The 21,109-nt window shown below is 40.3% G+C and overlaps 2 protein-coding genes across 2 annotated transcripts; one reads left to right on the forward strand and one right to left on the reverse strand.

The window, feature by feature from the left end:
• Positions 1–7,842: 7,842 nt before the first annotated feature.
• zgc:174935 (uncharacterized protein LOC796019 homolog) lies at positions 7,843–12,632 on the reverse strand. The gene is made up of 5 exons (XM_048261265.1): positions 12,013–12,632; positions 11,272–11,326; positions 10,786–10,900; positions 9,881–10,037; positions 7,843–7,965 (listed from the first exon to the last, which is right to left on the reverse strand). The coding sequence occupies exons 1-4, from the start codon at positions 12,307–12,309 to the stop codon at positions 9,914–9,916; spliced, it is 591 nt and encodes a 196-aa protein (XP_048117222.1). The 5' UTR covers positions 12,310–12,632; the 3' UTR covers positions 7,843–7,965; positions 9,881–9,913.
• A 3,864-nt stretch (positions 12,633–16,496) lies between these two features.
• Positions 16,497–19,682, forward strand: si:dkey-87o1.2 (uncharacterized protein LOC796684 homolog). The gene is made up of 4 exons (XM_048261377.1): positions 16,497–17,029; positions 18,398–18,452; positions 18,650–18,767; positions 19,537–19,682. Exons 1-4 carry the CDS (start codon positions 16,733–16,735, stop codon positions 19,553–19,555), a joined length of 489 nt encoding a protein of 162 aa, XP_048117334.1. The 5' UTR covers positions 16,497–16,732; the 3' UTR covers positions 19,556–19,682.
• The last annotated feature ends 1,427 nt before the right edge of the window (positions 19,683–21,109 follow it).

Genomic DNA, 21,109 nt, shown 5'->3' on the forward strand with positions numbered 1-21,109 from the left:
GTAATATGGAATGTTTGTTTTCACACCGGAAGATGCTTTTACACTGGATACTTTCACACTGGATGCTTTTAGACAATGGCTATCCTCTCCTATATACTGTAATCTAACAAGCTGTAGTAATATGGAATGTTAAATTTCACACTGGATGCTTTCAGAGAATGTTAAACTGTCTTATACAGTGGGCATCGCTTTCAAATGGCCACTTCAGTCACGCATTACGAGGCGTGAAGCTGCGTGAAGCTTTAGTACCATTTTCAGCCACTGTGCGTCGCTCTGCCACTGTACATCGCTCTGTCAGTAGCCTGACTGCCGCCCCTTCTGAAAAAGCAGGAGGCTACCTTTAAACGTAGGCTAATTGTTACCGAGAGGAATCCCAGCCCTCACTAATTCAATAACAAAATAAATCGTAATTAAACATTGCCTCGATTAAGGCTACTTGGGTATGGCTTAAGGCTTGACTACACGGTGGTAGCGAAAATCGAAATCTGCTTTTGATAGCCTACCGGTGCCGCTCTACAAAACGAAAAATATCTTAATTTGCTGTCTATGTTATTGTCAGTGTTGGGGGGTAGCGCGAACTCACACAAATCAAAACAGTGTCTTAATTTGCCCTACTTCTTGACTGCAATGTAGTCAACTGACTGTTTGACATGTCATTTTTTTTTTCTGTACAATAAACAAATACATCTGCTTTTATGCCGCAGAATTACATTCATATTTGGCTGACTGCAGATCCCTTAAGATTAAGATAGTAGCCTATACAAAAAGCACTTCATACTGTCATAAAAAAATAGTTAAAACGAATAGCTATTTGCAATATGACAAAACACTGGTCCTCATTTTTGCGAATGCAAGGACGATATGAGCCTGTTGCATTTAGTTAGATGTCGAAGTCAATGATAATGTTTGAAAACCACTGGCTCGTAATCACAATAATTTAACACACGACAGTTGGATAGCCTACTTCATCATGTCCCCATGCCTACATTTTTGTGAGTAGCATAGAGATCGTTAAAAACAAGAAAGTATGGCTCTCCGTTTGGGACATTGAAAACGTATATTTTTAATAGACTACCGTCGAAGATGCTGACTTGCAAAAGCCTCGGGATAACACGTTATCTCCACTATCATCAGTCATGCCCCTTGATCAAAGTGGGGAATGAAATAAAAGTTTGAGAACCACTGGCTTAACAAGTTACCTGCAGTCCAGAACACAGAATCTGTTGCAATATTCTGATGATCGGCAATGATATCGGCAAATGTTTGTTTTCCAAAGTAAGAATTTCACTTCACCATGCACCTTTGACAATGAATAGCTCATTACACTAGTTACTGTTAAACGTAGGCCTACCTGGTCTCATTACAAACATTATTCTGTGTCCTAAAACTGGCATATTTTATGGCATTGTGTCATGTAAGTTCGTTGCAAAATCTAGAGAAATGTGTGAGGTGGTCAGCGGGGGACAATTGAGACACACATTGGATTGTATTATTACTTGAACATTCCACACTATCCACAGCTGTGGTAGGCCTATCAGGGGCAGGAGGATTACTGTTAGCACAGGCTTTATATAAAATTCTTCAACAGAAGGCCTCGAATGTTGTCTTGTTTGTGGAGCGCTTTGCTTCGCTTCTGTAATCTCGGCTTCATTGAAAATGAGGGCTTCCCTCAATGACCCTCTGAGAATAAATAAAGGTTGAATGAATGAATGAATAAATGAATGAATGAATGCAAGCTTGCCCAAAATAAAGGCCTGTGGTTTGCGCAGCTTTGCATCGCTTTTATGAATGCAAAATTGTTCCCTCGCGATTGGAAGCTCCTGTTGCGCATAGGCTACGCATTTCAAAACATCGCAACGTAAAATGCCACAAAAAAGCTGTTTATGAATAGGTGTTAGTGAGTTAGGAGTCCTCTCGACCTAAGCTGTCCCAGACTTAGGTGCTACTTTTAGGTCTAAAATGCTTCGTGAATTACTTTTTGTGAAAAAATTAGAGTCCTAAAGTTAGGGAGGACAAGCGCCCATTATTTTTAGGAGTTGCTCCTAAATTCGCCAGTTAGGAGCTACTTTTAGCCTTTAAATTCTTTGTGAATACGGCCCCTGAATAAAAAGGCTTAGCCTAAATGAATCAAGACAAAACAAATAGCTTAGTAGCCTAATGAAACATACGGATTGATGTAGTATCTTTGTAAAATTATTAAATTATTCTGTTACTATGCCTATGTTTGCAAAAGAGAACATTTTAATTTGATTCACAATAATGTTAAATTTAATTTACATGTTGACAATGATTAGCCTAGTTTTGGTTGTTGTTGGCGGCGTTATTGCATGTTATTTATGCCTACAATGCAAAATTGCTTCCTCGCGGTTGGAAGCTCCTGTAGCTGCATAGGATTTCAAAACACGGCAAAATGCCGCAGGTTTGTGAATAGGTCTGTGAGTAAGGAGTCCTCTTGACTTCTTTTAAACTGTCAGAGGTGGGAAGGTGTGATTTGTTGGGGGCAGGGCCGGATTAACTGGGCACAAATGTCTGATGGCCCCTTCCCCAGCCAACGTGAATCGGGTGGTTAGTTAATAGGCCTATCATGGAAGATTTTTCCTGCCATCTAAGGCACGAAGCATCTGTGAGGCCAAGCCTCACCAAGTAGCTTGTTTGTTTACAACTAACATTCCATTTAATTAAACTGCTTTATAGGCTATGCCGAAATAGTTTTCAACATTTTGAATATTAGTGTCGGGTGAATTGAAATGTTCTCAAAGTAGCCTTATGGCTGAAAGCTGCTTGGGATCCCCCCCGTCAAGCAATATAACCATACAAACGCGCTTCCTGCACTCATTGTTTCAAAAGGAGTAATTTTGGCTTTGTCAGAGCTGAAGAGCTGTGGACGGCACGGCACGGTATGCCCAATGAAAATAAATTAGCATAGCAAACACAACACACCCCGCTTCTCTCGCGTCAGTCACTGACATGAACGAAACACAGAACCCGCTTCTCTCACGGCAGTCACTGACAGTAACCTAGAATAAATGCATGGGGAAAAACACTTCCCCATGACAAAAAGACATCGTAAAACACTGAAAGTTAATATTTTGTCACAACATACATCTGTCCTTTGTCAAATGTATTATGTTCCAAGTAGCCTATGCGTAATTCTGCTTCATAAAGTTGAACAAATATATTTGCTTATTTCACAGAAAAATATAAATAGCCAGTTAGGGTCTATAGTGCAGAGTTGGTAAGTTATGGTAGGCCAACTTGCAGTGAACATACAAACAGGGGAAATTATTTCTCTTGTAGCTGAGTAGCCTCAGGTGCGCACGTAGACATAAGGCCGAACATGCAAGCGCCAATGAATCGTGCTCTGACGACAATCACGCCGTTAAACTTAAATAGGTTAACATCACTCTAAGTTCGCCTTCAAGCAAGGAAAACGATGATTTGAAGACATCCGTTTCGTTGGAAGGGCAAGGGGTAGCAACAGGGCAACACAGATACAGGCCCGATGGCAGGGCTGTTATGAGAGTATTAAAATATGGGATATTCTAATGGAAAACATTAAAAGCGGCAAGACAGCGGGGAAAGTTAAAATACGTGATAAAACACGGAAAAAGTTGGCATGCATTGTTTTCGGTCCCGTGCACAGGGATTATTTGTCATATTATTAATCACATATGATAATTTGTGAAATTGTGCAAACAGGCGCAACACATTTGAAAAGGAAGGCCTGGTAGCATGCAAGCTCACGGGAAAGATTGATTTAAGAACGTTATCACAGTGTGTGGCTGTGGCGCGGGCGGAAGACAGCGACAATTGGCAGGGGAGGGTCATGTCTTTTTTAACAATTCTGTCGGAGGGTCATTGAAAAATGTCTAGCAGGCAAGAGAGGGTCATGCAACTTCTAACTGAAACACTCAAAATTCCTCCGGTGGCCCCTTCAATAAATAACGAACAGTCCCTAGATTGCTGCTGGGCTATATGTCTTGGTTCATGTCTGTTAACAACTCATTGCCGTCAAACGCGATAGCCTATCTCAAGCGGTTGCATCCATTACAAACAAACATGCAATGTGAACGTCTGGGATTGGGGAGAGCACTAAATGCTCTGCTGAATAAGCACAAAGTCAAACCTTTAAATGAAAAACACTCTTTAATAATAAAAAAATAAAATAAACCGCTAATGAAGTAAACTTGTGACCATCAAAAATCGTTTATCACCTGTAACTCCGTGATAACAGGACATAACAGGAAGGCATTTGGCTGAGCAACGGAGGTTAATATGCTCTATATTTTGTCCAAATAATGTCTGTCCATCATCGTTGCACTCTGAGAAAACCAGAATGTTTAATTTGTCCTGCGTTTCTTCTACGGCTGCAAACGGGATTCACTCGCAGTTAACCAAATATTTCTTCATTAGGGCAGGGCAGGCATATTTCTGGCTATTAAATTATTTCTAAACCAGTCTGCTAAAGTCTGTAGTGAAGTCTGTGTAGGGTTTTCCAGGCTCCATTTCTTTTTACGAGACACCCTGCTCACTTGAGCCATCTACCGGTTGTTTGGGTTGTTGTAGCGTCTCACTGGAAAAATACAAATTAAAGTCGCGTGATCCCACGTGCGGACCGCGAGCGAAGCTGGCCAAGTCGAAGCACTGCCCACTGTATACTGTTATCAGTTAAGGAGCTGTAGTAATGTGGAATGTTTGTTTTCACACCGGAAGATGCTTTCACACTGGATGCTTTCAGAGAATTGTTAAACTGTCTTATATACTGTAATCATTTAAGAAGCTGTAGTAATATGGAATGTTTTACACTGGATGCTTTCACACTGAATGATTTCATACTGTAATGTGTCTTTATACTAAAATGTGTCTCAATACTGAATGGTTCTTGCATCTTTTTATCCAGCACCTACTTTTGGATATGCTCACGTTTGTTTTGTTTAGCCCAATAAAACGATTTTACACTGGGTCACATAGTATTGCAGGCTTGCTGATGTAGGCTACAAAACAAACCAGTACAATTAAAATGTTTAAATTAACATTTATTTCCAAGTATGGATATTTACACCATTGTAGCCATTTTGAATGCAGTAGGCTAGGCCAAGGTAAGTAACGATAGTTCATGTTAAGTTTACTTAAGTGGAAGAATAACCTACGAGTAGGCATTACATTTTGAAGTAGATTATAGGCCTATTAATAATAAAATCTTCAATTTTCTCTGGACTCGATCTTAAATACATGTCTGTCAGTTGGAACAAACCAAAAGACGAAGAAAATGTTTGAGATTTGGACGATTTATGGTGATTTAGATTTTCTTAAGATCTTTCCTAGATTGACGACAATGCATTAAAGGGGGTTGGAACCCTGCGGCAAGATGGCGTCTCTATTGACGCATTCGTTCCAATGAGAAGCAGTAGTCAAGGCGACATCTAGTCAGTATATATATATATCCAGGCGCGCGGGAACCTATTTTTGACCAGGGGTGCTGAATAACAAAAATGGATGTCCGACGATTTCTCCCCCCCTGGACATGTTTCGGATTTTGACTGCTAAATACATCATTTTAGTGCGGTGTGCGGGTGATAGAGAGAAGTTTTAGGGATCAATAAAGTATATCTATCTATCTATCTATCTACGTCCTGGGCAGCCACAAATTCCAATGTTCCGCGACAGCACTCCGACTCCACTGCATCCACCCTAACCCCACAGAAGCGCACTTGACATAATTAAGCCTAAAGTGTTTATGCTTTGAGCGCGCTACAATTCAGACTAGAAATGAGGCCATGCCAGTTGCAGTGGCAAGCACGATTGGTTCACGAGGCGGTGGCGCTACGAACCACTCAGGTGATTCTTTCAGAGAATGAAGCCGTTTCTGCTTCGGACGTCATATGTCACGTGATTTTTTCCGTAGTAAAGCAACCTTCGGAGCAGTGGTTCAAATGGAATTGTAGTTACTGGTTTGAAGCACGTATCGAAGCTTCAGTGTCAGACTGCCATCACTACTTTGCAGGCCCGTCGCTAGAAGGCAAGCAAACCAAGCAATTGCTTGGGGCCCCGAGCTAGCCAGGGGCCCCATGAAGACAACGACTGGTTAAAAATAAAATGCAACGACAAACTGTGAGCGCCCCTTTGATAGTCAATGCAGTAAAGTGCAACGACACTGTTACCGGCAATACCGGGATCCCACTCAAGGGGGCCCCTCTCAGTAGTCGCTGACAGCAGCCAGCCAGCCAGGTTTGTGGTCTCTGCTGCTGCCGCGAAAATATAAAACCTCGGCAGTCATAATGAAGCGGAGTTATGCATCCGGAAGCCAGAAGAGAAAGGAAGAGGATGACAAGAAAAAACAAGATAGTGGTAAGTGATAAATTACACTGGATAAAATAGCTCTACTTGTCTTGTACAAATGGTGTAATGTCGCAGCAGGAAGGCTAGCCTAGCAAAAAATGTTTATGTTAACTACCTGCCTGACGGCCCATGCTGCTTGTAACAAACTACAACAGTTAGCGCAACTTTTTTTTCTCGAACGGACGGAATATGGTTACATACTGTAATATGTTTATTAACGGGATAAGGAAGACGCAGATCTGTTCCAGAATCACTGTTTATCGTATTTAATGACATAACATTGCTATAGCTTTGTAATAGGTGTTGATGAAAGTGGCATAGCTTCTCTGCTATACTAACTATTCGACTATTCGTGATAATCTATTTACCAAATGGGGGTTAGTCTGTTAGACAGGTGCGTCTGTCTAATTCTCAAACAACAGAATGCTTAACTGCTATTTTAAGCTACAAGTAGGCCTAGGTCAATGTAACATTAGCTTGGGATGTTTTTACAGTAAGCATTGGTAGTTGTGAAAGCAGCTGCATCCCTTCTAAATATCAAAATATGGAAATGCTAACATATCTTTTCTTTCTCCCTCAAGGTGCTTTGCTAAAATTTCTCAGCCCTCAGGCTCTTCCTAAGGATACCTCCACTGATGAAGATGGCCTGAAAGGTTAATCTTATGTGTGTGTGTGTACTTGTATTTATGTTGGATTTTTAAATTGCTATACAACCTGCACTCTTTATAGTTTGAACAATGCATCCTTTTTCTGCATAAGATGGCAGAAAAAGGTTTTATTTTCTCACTTTGTGAGAACTGAAAAATGTTAATGTGAGTGTGTGTGTGTGTGTGTGTTTAAGTATGTTGGATTTAGTTATTGTGCACTTTTTTACATTTATATTGGATTTTATGGTACGGTGGTGTTTTTGCAAATGTTCAAATGTTCAAAACTAATGCACAGTATATATATGCAAAATCCTGACAGCGAACCCGATGCAAAGCTAAAACGAGAAAAAAACAACTTCATACATGATGTCTTTTTAAATCAATGTGTTGACCTTTACCGTTTCATGGCTTCTGCTGAGAAACTAGTTCGCCACACACACTGAACTTGAATCAAGCATTCTTCAGAACGCAGCTGATCAACCCGTCTACTTCACTTTCAATGAAATCCACTAGGCCTAGTAAATGGAATACACTACTTGCGGCGTGATATTCGGAAAGATGTGAAGCACAAAACCTGTCGTCAGTGTCAGCGGCCTGTTATAGCCTAGGCTACATAACAATGGCCTGTGTTATAATACAGAAATATAGCCTACCTCTCACCGACAGACCCCCCGCCCCCTAAAAAAAACTCAGCGGATCTATACGAATTGCGTGGGTCTCATTTTCAAGTCGAAAAAAAATCCGGAATTCTGTTTAAAAACGAAAGAATCCCACCCCTGATGTATCAACTTCTTTTGTTCATTTCCCTCAATCCTGACAGCAGCCAAAAAAAAACAACACACAAAAAAACATCCTCTTTCATATTCGAAGAAGTCCTCTTCAAGTCTATTACATTCAAGTCTGTACATTGTTAAATCCATTATCATTAGCTTCAGAATCAGCTTGTCCCATGTTTCATTGTCCTGTCTCTGCTCTTCACCTACAAAGAGAGATGGAGGAAAATGAGCAACATAGTAACACTTATCACATGAGTACTAGTAACACTAGCTTCCATAACTTATCACATGAGTAACATAGTAGCCTAGCTGCCATAACTTATCACATGAGCGGTAGTAACACTAATAGCCTAGCTGCCATAACTTATCATATGAGCACCATAGTAACACTTATCACATGAGTACTAGTAATACATAGTAGCCTAGCTGCCATAACTTATCACATGAGCGCTAGTAACACATAGTATGCTGCTATAACTTATTCCGCCTATGAATGTAACGTGGTGCTTTACAGTTTTTACAACAAATCTACTCTTAACTTTTTACTGTAGTACAAAATGATAATACTTCATGTTGGGTCATTCCACATCAATTCAACCAGGGCCTACGCACTTAGGTCTCAAAAAATCTGAAAAAATTACCAGGTGTACCTATGTTACCCAGAAGACACACTGTAAAATTACTTTTATGTAAGATCAATACTTTCCAAGATACAGCCAGTTTTACGGGGTGTCGATTTTGTTCGCCCTCTTTTTTTTGTCAAAGTTCACAAGCCCATAGCGCAAGAACTAAACCATGTAGGAGGCATGCTTTGCATAAATAGGAATAGTATGTAGCAAAATTGTCACGTTTGGTCTGGATGATCCTGCATGGTCATAGCTGTCCCTCAAAGTTGATCAAAATTGTATTGGAGTTTTTGGCTGGGCTCTGTTTAGGCCTTCAGAAGACATATTTGTACTCAACATAGGCTCTTAATTTATTTTCCTTACACCTGGTATTTTTTCAGAATTTTTTGAGACCTAAGGGCGTGGGCCCTGGTTGAATTGACGTGGAATGACCCTCTTCTAACTTTTAGGATGTCCTAATACTCCATTCCAACCTCCCATTGCTAACAGCAGTTTACAATTGGCTGACTGCGCACACCATAGAGAGTATTATATATATATATATAGTTCTATATATACAGTATATATATATATATATATATATATATATATATATATATATATATATATGTATGTATATTATATTATATATTATTATATAGTTCTATACAGTCTATGGCGCACACACAAAATCACAGAGGTACAGGACTGGAATAGTAATTTTTTGGCTGATGGTATAAATTGGTATGGCAATAGTTATGGCAATTTATAACATACAGTATATGTCTCATACTCTCTGTGCATGCACCACTGAGGTAGCTCCTGCTTTACATATGAAACAAGCACATAAACATGCTTGATGCCACTTCATGAATCCTTAGATGTAGAGAGCAGATTTTACAGAATAGTTATGTTTAAAATTAGAATCAGAATTTAATTTGTCGTTGAGCAAGTTCAACGAGATTAAAAAGCTCTGTGATTTAAAGTGCATTTGCAACATAAAAAGGACATACAGCAAGGCTTGAGGTTGATGCATGGATTTACACATGGAAGCTAAAGTGCCTAATCACCTCAGGTGTGTGAAAAACAGAATAAATAAGGTAGGAGCTAAAACAATAGACAAGTAGTCAGATATAAATATAAATAAATATAAATATTGGAAGTAATTAAAATAATTAAAAAATAACGTAGGTTTTTACATCTTATTTTACACACATTTTACCTTGAAACCACTGTGGTGTACATTAGCACAGCAAGAAAATAATTACCAGGATATAGTGTCTTTAGAGGTTTGTGTGTGTGTGTGTGTGTGTGTGTGTGTGTGTGTGTGTGTGTGTGCGTGCGTGCGTGCGTGTGCGTGTGTAGACACTTGCCCATGGTTATACTGTGAGAGGTGGACAAGCTGGACATTCAAGTTAGCCTATACCTTGACAACTATTCAAGCAGAGACCTCCACACCTAGGATACACCTGGGCTGAGACTCTCTTTGTCACTTCAGGGGCAATACACTTACTCATCTTCACTTGGGTGCTTCTGGGGCTGCCTTCTATGTGTCGCCAGCTTTTGGTTCCTCTTGCTTTGGTTCAGCTGCTGCCTTCTCTGTGTCACCAGCTTTTGGTTCCTCTTGCTTTGGTTCAGCTGCTGCCTCAGCTGGTATCCCACAGAGTTTCCTATAGGGGTGCCAAAGTGTTACGGGGTCACTGATTAACAAGCTAATCCCAAAGGATCATCTAAGTTTATGGAAGAACATTTCTTACTGATGATGTCCCTAAACTCCTAACTGCTAATGTGTGCAACAATCTCTTGAAATAAGGTAGCTGTCCTCAATAAAAATAGACTTTCAGAGAAAAACTCTCAGGCTCTCTGGTGACTAGTATCTGGGGAGGTATTACATGCATGCATGCGTTTAAATTATATGTATTCAACATACTTTTTTTAACTATATTGCATTACTTTGCAACTATTGCATTACATTTAAAGTTGTTTAGCAGGTTTTATCCAGTGTCTTGTTTAACCAATTTGCACCTTGTTACTAGTTGAGCTGCAAGACCCCAACAAATGTCATCATGTCATGCCTCTAAGGCCATCAGCCATGCCTTGGCAAGTCTCCCTGCCTTCCCTTTATTTTGATTTGATTTGATTTGAACACATAAGTGAGTTTGGAACACTGGAGTAGGTTAATGGTCCTAAACGTAAAGCTACTTTTACAGAGCTTGAAGCTAATACAGTTAGAGACACTGTTAACAGAAATGACTCGTCTATAGTCTATTAAAACTGTTACCTCATTGGGTAACTTAAATTACCACACTTCAATACAATCTGTAAAAGATTTCCCAACAAGATTATATATTAGGAGAAAATCCAGATCCAAACTGAAAAACACAAGTCATACAGTGTTATGAGCATAGGCCCACTTACCTTCCATCTTCAGAGGTCTTCATAATGTAACCGCAGACTTTACTCCTCTGGCTAGCCTCTTCTTTTAAAGAGGCTATGGTTTTGGACCATTCCTCTTTCTCTTTCTCAAACTGCTCTGAGATTGAATGAAAAAGATACATGAGGTTGATAAATGATTTAACAATGTGTAAAAAAGTGTGTACATGAAAAAAACACATGCATGGTTTATATAAGTAGACACAGCAAAAATCATTTAATTTAATGTAGGCTATTTTAGATGACATTCATCCCCTTCTCTTAAATAAACACTATACGTTCACATCTACAATGACAGTTCTCTGCCACAAGATGTCACTCTCAAGTCACCTATAACTAACAGTAGTTCTCTGGGAGAGAGAGGACACTGCAATCCACTCCTGTTGAAACTAATAGGCTACACTACTGTTTTTTCTACATCACATCAAAAGAAATGATACTAATTTAGCTAGCTTGTGATTTCAGACTTACTGCTTGCGATGCCTTTTTCAGCCTCTAGTGCACCGAGTGTATCAGCTGCTTGCTTCTGTTGAAACAAAAGGATGAAAGAAGGAATCGGTATCACTGAAGAAACACAACCAAACTGTTTGAATACAAACTGTATTCAAAATCAATAGGAAGTAGAGGTTGGCAAATATTTATACAGCCTCTGAAAGGTAGGCCTACTGCTATGTTGGGGAGTTAGGAGCAGAAAATCTAGCACAAGACTTGATATTTTATACTGATCATGTTACTGTTACACTACTCTATCTAAATTTCAAAATAGGCCCCATTAAGCAAGAAGAGAGAAGAGTGCATGTGGTTATAAGAGTTCAATCAACAACTACTTTGTCCTGCACACCAGAAAATCAAAGCCCCAGAAATGCTTTGAGAAAATGCTCATGCTCACCAGGAAGTTTCTCATGTTGCCTATGTTACCTTCAAGCCAGAAAAGTTGAACTTGTTCCAATACATCATGTATTTTCCCTGACATAATGTATTTTATTTCCCAGTTAAAATAATTAATTAATAATTAAAACCAATTTCTCATATTTTCCCACCACCAGTTAAATACTTCCCTGTAGCCTACTCACCCATCATGCACCCATAGCCAACTCATTTTCCGGTCTGTAGCTCTGTTAACTGTTCCCCGATATCTCGCCACCTGCTTCCCTACTTTTCACCCGCTCTGCACCCCAAATACAACCCAACCCCTCTTTCCCCGTCTCTTACCGCCTCTTCATAGCACTGTTCTTTCTCTTCATCTAGATGATTTGCCTCGGTCTGCAGGGTCATACGTTTTTCTCTCTGCTCCACTAGTTCTTTCTTCATTTCACCAAGCTGGCTTTCTGCTTTGGTCACCGCCTCCAGGTTTTCAGCTAAGATATCTCTGGTCACTGTTGTCTTGATTTCCTCAAAGTTGGTCTGTTTGGCCAGATAAGTCTCCTGCTTTCTTTTGTTGTGTATCATGACAGTCAAGGACACACTTAGTGTCAGCAGCAGAGTAATGCAAATACCTGCGTAATTCATGGCACTGAAACAAAAGGCTGTAAACACTTACAGGCTACTCTTTCACTCGTGTGGGACTCGGGCGACCGCGGCTAATTTTAAATTATAGGCTACAATTTGCGTCATTCAAATTGAAAGCTGAATCGCTTACGCTAAGAAACCGTGTGACAGGTGTGTCGTCCTGTCTTCGCCGAAGTAAATCACCACGCTGCCATCTGAATGCTACCAGTATCCGCGTATTGCCTATTCTCTGTCCTGAAAATTATGTCGCCTTGTCGTGCTGTAGGCCTAATGTGTGTGTGTGTGTGTCGAAGTGACGCACCCAGCAACTGACAGGCGTTCCGAGAGAGCTATCGGAGGTGTGACCTTCATGTGGTCCTACCTACCTGAGCCTTTCACCAATAGTGGCACTCTGCACACGAAGAACCTGCATCTCTTATTCAAGACAACACTTTTTAATAGACCAATAGTCTAATAATTCTCGCTACTTTCACAGTGGCATTGCAGTCGCCTGTTTACACAGGTAGGAGTAGCCTAGGCCTACATTTAGCCTAGGCTACTTGATTACTAGCCTACTTAGGCTAAGTATGATTTTTGAGTATCTGTACTTTACTTGAGTATTAATATTTTTGGAAACTTGTGACTTTTACTCCACTACATTTGAAATACAAATAGCCTACTATACGTTTCACTCCACAACATTTGAAATACATTATTAATTAAGTAAAGGAATTGCAGGGTTGCCAACTTTGGGTGTTTGGCTGGAGTGAGATTTTGTGAAGTCATAGTGCGTGTGCATTACATTTTTCCCTTAACCTAATTTTAAAAATTAATAGAATGGAAAAGTTTCTTCAAAATGTACAATTAAATTATTGATTGCACTTGAAAACAAGACCAGTGTTTTAACCCCGTGGCATGAAAGGATTATGGGCCACTGGGCCCCTGGGCACAGACATGAAAAGGGCCCCCCTGCCCACCTGAAAAAGGTAGTAGCTCAGTAGAAAAAAATTAAAAATAACCCCTTAAATGATGACTTCTGGCGAGTTTTGTGGAAGGAAATGGACAGATTGAGACTTATGAATGTGTGTATGAGTAATGCATTATGTATCAGGGATGGAAATAGCCTAAAATATTTTTTTCCACCTACCATTGTGGCTGGTGGATTCCAAAGTCTACCAGCTACTAGAGATACAGTATGAACATTTGATGAAAAATCATGACCAAAATGATCACGGTTATTGGTATTATTGCAATATGATTAAAATGTGCTGACTTTTTTTCTAAACCTACCATCAATGTTGGACAGAACTCATAATTGGCCTGCCCTTCATGCCCAGTAGCAACAAATCTAAAGGTCAACAGAACAGCTATAGTGTCATAAAAGTGGTGTGGCTCCTTTAAGACCCAATCCACTGGTGTGAGTTCTGAAGCCATCCAACTTTATCTAACTCTAAACTATCCTACATCATCTGATTTTAATATTATGTCTAGGCTATATTTAACATTTAACATTTATTTTCTATTTGGCCTGTTATGGAATTATGCATTGACCAATATAAGCACACTTTTTTAAGACACTTAAATACATGCATGCTTAGCATTTTGTGAAAACAAATCATCATGGCTACATCGACAAACTCTTAGCCATGAGCTGTATATCCTCTGATTTTAATATTTACACATATGTAGGTATTTAAGCACAGCTCAGTTTAAGACACTGAAAGCCCAAAATTGGAGACCATATAGAAATTTGCTACCATTTCAAAACCGGATTACTCTGGAACAGCTTATTGTACAGGGGATTGCATGACACCTTTGTGTTCGGTAAGGTCTGCTGTTTATTCTGGTTTACGGTTTGTCATGTGTGGAACGAAAAGTTTGTGAGATATTCCTTCTATATGAATTGAAATGAGCGCAGAGCTATAGTAGCCTAATATGATTATTTCTTGAAAGTTAATTTTCTCGCGAACCGTTTATCGCAGCAAATAGCGTCTATAGCACCTTATAAAAGATGAGAAAAAGTTTATGTGATGTCTGTGAGGCTACTTAGCGAGTAGTTCCTAGAGAAGAATGGGCGGCCACACTTTATGTCGCTCTGCCTCATGTCTAAATAGCAGCGTGTTCCGTGAAGGTGTCGCGGACCGGATTAAAATAGCCTAGTCAGCGAATCAACAATCAGAGAAAACTGCGCTGAGAACGTTGTAGGCGGATATTAGACCTACCTGCTGTTGGTCTAGACAAATGTATGCCTTAAACTCGTATCCTGTCATTTAGAAACAATGCTGTGGTGTGGTCTAGTCTAGTCATCAACAAAAAATGAACGGATTGCAAAAAAAAAAGAATGGATTTGGCGTGACATTTCTTGAGTGTGCGTGAGAGCGTGAGTGTCACGCCAGATGCGTGAGAGTTGGCAACCCTGGGAATTGTGTAGGCTACTTCGTCCACCTCTGCCTATTTAGCAGTTCTTAGATGAGACTTGGGTAAGCTAATAACACACCAATATTGTTCCATTTAGGAAGTCTTAAGTATTGAGAGTAGGCCTACCATGCAGGGACCCCAACAATAACAGTAGGATAGCAGTAGCCTAATATTAGCATAGGAACAAAACTGTTCCACTTCCCCTTTATATAGGCTAATAATGTTCCTTACTGTGTTCCATGAGGGCTATAGCCAAATAACATTCAACAGGAAGGACCAACCATTTTTAGATAGAATTAGATATGAAAGACTTCCTGATGAGTTCAGTTGGATTCTGTGGGCTTTCTTTTATTTTTCCATGTTTGTGTTGACGAAGTATTTGTGTTTTAGGCTATTCATTCATCACATTCAAATTCAGTCATTTGAATTAGGCCTAGGCCTGTTTGCATTTTCTTCTAGCTGGTTTCAGGGTTATTATAACTAACCTGACTCTCGCCAGATGAATTTCGTTCCGCTTAGCTCCACCTAGCTTCACTCACATCCATCTGGGACCTCTTCCATTGAGAGTGATTTCAGCACGAGATTGTATGGCACTGTTGCTCTTGGGTGCTCCTTGTTGGTGCCCCCCACCCAATCCCAATCCTCCCCCACCTTTTTTATGCAGCCCTTGCCACTTAATCTACTAAACCCCTCTTCTACTGCACTTTTTACCCCCCCACTTTGCACAAATAGGCTGACACCAGACATAATTTCACTGCATTTCTTACTTCCAGTAACTATATGCATGTGACAATAAACTTCCTTGTATCCTTGTATGGTAGAGCCAATCAGGACGCAGGGCGGGAGTTTCATAGATGTGACATAGCGTAGAAGCGACTGTGAGACTGTTATCAGCGTCACGGGTTGGCTTCGATGTGAGTGGTTGAAGTAGCACGTCAATAGATGACGGACAAGTGGCTTATTCAAATTGAGTGGAGCTAGGCGGAGCGAAATTCATCTGGCGAGAGTCAGGTTAGGACCTAGGGATCAGAGCCTCTGACAACCGAATGACAACTGTATTTGAATACCACGTAGACCTACAGGTCTGTCCTGTTGAACAGCATCAGTGGAATAAATAGCCAAGGGCAAATTCCCATTTGTTATAACTAACAGACTTGGCATAGATTGAACATTTTACAATATGGATAATCTACCAAACATTTCCCCCATTTTCCCCACATTTCCACATTTCAGAAGTTGATGAGCTGGTAACAGCTCCAGCACAATAATAGGCCTACTAATAGGGGTTCACAAAACCTCACCAAAGAGAACCACGGAAAACAGGTCTGTGTATCAGAACATTGAATGTTTTCTTCTTTTCTTCAGACATCTGATATCATGGCTCCTCAGCTTTATCTGGTGTCCTCGTCTGAAAATGCATAAACATGTTCAGTAGATACAACAGAGTAACATGATGCTTACACACTGATGAAGCACTATTAATGATCTGATGTATGAATGATATATGACAAAATTAGTAGCCTACTTTAGAAAAACTATTTTGTTAATGTACTTTACCTATGTCAGAAGAATTTGAAGGACCTGAATGCTTTTTATACCCTTGAACTATAGGGCTAGTTTAACCATTAAAGCTTTAAAGGAGCAGCATGTGTATGGCAACTTATTACAAAGACGTGTGTGTGAGTGTGTGTGTGTGTACACTGTGGGTTGGGTGTTAGTGTTGGCACAGAAATGAGGAAGTAGGCTAAACTTTGCTCACCTGTTCAGCAGGTGGAACAGGCTCATTAGATGGGTTTGTAGAGGGAGAGGAGGCCAGCCAAAGCAGAGACAGCAGAAGCAGAGAAAGGAGGTCTTACTATGAACCAGCGGTGAAAAAGACAGTACAGAGTGTGTGTGAGAGAGAGAGAGAGAGAGAGCGCTGACAATCAAATCTTACAGCCAAACTTTTTTATTACTTCTAGACTCAGTATCTCCGGCCTCTCTGAGGGTTCCACACACTCTCTCTCTCTCCCTACGTGGTTTGACCATGAGGGCTATTTCAGCTCTGCTTTTTCTCGCCGTGGCTCTGCTGCTCGTCATGGCCTACCAGGCGGCCAGGCAGGAGCTGGGAATCCGCACCCTCATGACCCGCCTGAACAGGGCCAAGAAGATCGTGCAGTTCAACGAAAAGGAGATCGTGGCCACCAAGGTGAACCTTGATGCCCTCAACAACAGGATCGAATCACTGAAGACGAACGGAGCAGACATGAAGACACAAATAATGGAGGCACAGAAGAGCAAGGAGGACGGCGAAAAAAATCTGCAGACCTGCATGAAAGTGAAGGTACCTAGATAAACAGTCCACAGGTGCATGCATGTCCGCACACATAATATAACCTGCCAACCATACCTGTTTAATAATTAGCAATAATAAAGTACAATTATTTAGAGATAAAACACCCTTCATTCATAGCCTAAATGTAATTTATACTGTACATTATTCTGAACTCTTACTGGTGCATTAAGTTGTCATTAATGTGGCATTAGATTTCCTCAGGTCATAATTAGAGTTCTACCAGAGGATCTACCAGCAGTCACAAGTCAGAGAGTGATATTGTGATTATGATTATCATTTGGTGTCAACTTGACCCTGTGATGTTCCCAAGACATAACAAGACACTTGGCCTTACTTTTCTAGACACTGAGATACCCTATCACCTCCTATCATGGTTTTCACCATCATGGTTCTGACCACATTTACCATACACATTTATTTAGATCATCTCTGCATTTAGCTATCAGGCTTGCATTCGATGTAAAAATCCAAAAAGTCTGGAAATTAATGCAAAACACATAGTGTTTTATACGGAGCACATTGTCCAATAATTTTGTAACATAATGTGATAAATTAATTCTGGCAAAACCATTTCCATGATTTAAATGAGTTAGTTATTTAAGCAGTTTTTGAAAATTGGGTTTTAATTGGAGATTTGTATACAATGGTGTTCCCTATTTTTTAGAGTATGGATGAAATTTCACCTGGACATGGGAAGGGAGGCCTGCCCAGAGGCAGAGCCAAATATGTTCTAGAATGTCAGGTTGAGAGACAGACTTTGCAGGTCCTCCGGTTACAATAGCACATGCAGTCAAGCTTATCAGCAGTTATTCATCAATAGCACATGCAGTCAAGCTTATCAGCAGTTATTAATCAATGCAACTTGGTCAACATTGCACTTCCTCCCCCCTCTGGTCTATCATTTTACCTCTTTGTGAATCTCTTCTTTGTGACATGCATCTCTATATAAACTGTAATCTCCACTCTTAAAGGTTGTATCAGCGATTTCAGGCTCAAAAAAGCCCCAAACATGAATGATCACATTCATCTAATCTTTCCTAACGAGCCTAGTAAGCAGGCCGTCAAAACAAATGTGTCTCTGTAGATCAGCCTAGGCTCTGAGATCAGATCTGCACACAAAAACAATTGCTACTAACAAGTGTTGCCAACCACTCAAAGGCAAAATAAAGTGTTCCAACCAATAACCGTCGAGATGCGCATTCAGGAGAGTTTGAATTGCATGGGAGAGAGGGGTAGGGAGTAGCGAGCTAGCTCTCTGTGTTGTTTGAACGTCAACAGAAGTGACGTTACCCTGCCATCGCTGATACAACCTTTAAGTCATATTAATGTAAATAAAATTTTCTGTTTGTGTTATAGGATGATAAACTTAACAAGAAAAAAGACATGACTGACCTCTTGGATAAAATGAAAGGTAACCAGGATCTTTTCCATCCATGTAATACCTCTCAATTTACTGTGAGATTTTAGAGTTTTACTTATCACATCTTTCACCCCCCCCCCCCTCTGTTTCTCTCTCTCTTTCTCTCTGTTTCTTTCTCTCTTTCTCTCTGTTTCTCTCTCTCTGCATTTTACACCAGCACAAATCCTTTTTTGTTACCCTCTCTGTAGCGACGCAGGAGGCAGAGAGAGCTAAAGCTCAGGAGGAGGTGCAGAAGCTGAAGCAGCAGATCCTGGACAGAGACAAGGCCGTCTGCGCCTTTCTGGACACAACGCTTGAAGAGGGAAAGTAAGGATGCAGCATTGCAATTTTGTGTAACTCAGACTGGTGTGTGTGTGTGTGTGTGTGAGAGAGGAGTTTTCCTGTAAATGTCATAGACAGGACCTAGTTGTAAAAGACTCAATCGTAATAGCTGTGGCCTCCTCAGACAGTATAACTTATTAAAGGGACACGAGGCAAGCCTGAGACAATATAACTTCTATTAAAAGGACACCAGGCAAGCCTGATGCTTTTTCTCTACGAAGCTCCCCCTAGCGTCTGTACGTGTTGATGCGTGTGTGAGCCCTCGCTCGGTCTGAAGCTCTTTTCCTTTTCTTTGCATCTTCCGTCAAGGGTTTTCGCTGCTTCTTTGCCGGCTCTGCCATTATACACACGTTTGCAACAATCACTAGCCGGGTTTCGTTAGCCTGCCTCTGTGCTGGGGATGCAGGATGTAAACTGATCCTGCTTCTCGCAATGTCTGACACTTTGTGAGACTGAAGGTCGCGGGTAGGATACACCGAACTTGCAAGCAAGATATTCTTCCTACAGGCAGTAGGGGCGGGCGAGAGAGTCTTCATTCGCCCTTTAATGAGTCATTTAACCATTATACCGACTTACGAAGATGATTAATTAACACGAAAACGTTGCCTGGTGTCCCTTTAAATCAGTAACAGTTGTGGTCAAAAAGGGAGCAGATGAATCAGCAAAGATATAGCACTCTTGTGTGTGTGTGTGTGTGTGTGTGTTGGCACATAATAATGTTTACTAAGATGTCTACTTTTGTTTCTTTTTTCAGGAAATTGTGTGGAGTGTAGCAGTCACTCTACAAGGCTGTTTAATTCACCCACCATAACCACACACACACACACACACACACCATAACCACATAAACACACACACACACACCATAACCACACACACACACACACCATAACCACACAATAACACACACACACACACACACACACACACACCATAACCACACAAACACACACACCATTATATCCACCATAACCACACACACACACACACCATAACCACACAAACACACACACCATAACCACACAAACACACACAATTATATAGTCTAGTATTTTTATTTAGGAGAATAAAAAATACCTGGAATTAATCATCTCTGTGTCATTTTTTTTCAATGTCTAGAGTCTAGAGTTCATCATTGCTTTTTATTAGAGACTTACTCTTCTGAAGCTCTGATGCTTACTGTGGCAAAATATAAAACATTAAGTGCTTTAATGCTTTGTAAGATAATATCATGTTTCACACTTGATGAATATGACAGCACATCAGTGATAAATGATTAACTGGATCTTTTCATTAGATTGTTATTATGTGATAGCCTGGAGATTCCAGACCCTGGTCATCTAGAAAGATTAAGGGTCTGGCCACGAATAATGTAATGGCCCAACTCGAGGGGCGGCACCTAGCGTGCATTCGAAAATCTCACGGCACGACATGGAAGATCTAGCTTGTGGAGTATCGTAACCAGTTTACTTAAGATCGAAGGCAATATACTGTATGAAGGTTTGCATGTCAAGTTTGGGAATTTGCAAGCATTTTGGAAAAATCAATACACTTCTCTGTGTAATCTGCCATTATGAATATGTGCCACTTTGAAAAAAGTGTCTGCTAAACATCAGTCAACTTTAACTTGGCAGAGTAGCCTTTAGGTGTCACTGACTCTGAGAAATCCATAGGATAAGATAATATGCAGGTAGAAATGAAATATGAATGCAACAAAATATCCTGTTCAATAGGGTTTTTATTGACTTTATTTAACTACTCAATAGGACTACATAATAATAAAATAATAATAATAAGTTTATTTTATATAGTGCCTTTCTCAAACCCAAGGTCGCTTAACATAGTAGAAGGAAAGCATACAGACAGACAAACAATAACAAAACAATTACAATAGCAATACAACGAGACAAGCTATTTGTATGGAGCTATGTGTTGGGTGTGGAGGAGAAGCTATGTGTATGGAGCTATGTGTGTGAAGCTATGTGTATGGAGCTATGTGTTGGGTGTAGAGGAGAAGCTATGTGTATGAAGTTATGTGTATGGAGCTATGTGTATGAAGCTATGTGTATGAAGCTATATGTATGGAGCTATGTGTATGAAGCTATGTGTATGGCGCTATGTGTTGCGTGTAGAGGAGAAGCTATGTGTATGAAGTTATGTGTATGGAGCTATGTGTATGAAGCTATGTGTATGGAGCTATGTGTATGAAGCTATGTGTATGGCGCTATGTGTTGCGTGTAGAGGAGAAGCTATGTGTATGAAGTTATGTGTATGGAGCTATGTGTATGAAGCTATGTGTATGGCGCTATGTGTTGCGTGTAGAGGAG

The sequence above is a fragment of the Alosa alosa genome, chromosome 13, assembly GCF_017589495.1.
Source record: "Alosa alosa isolate M-15738 ecotype Scorff River chromosome 13, AALO_Geno_1.1, whole genome shotgun sequence".
NCBI classification, from domain to species: domain Eukaryota; kingdom Metazoa; phylum Chordata; class Actinopteri; order Clupeiformes; family Clupeidae; genus Alosa; species Alosa alosa.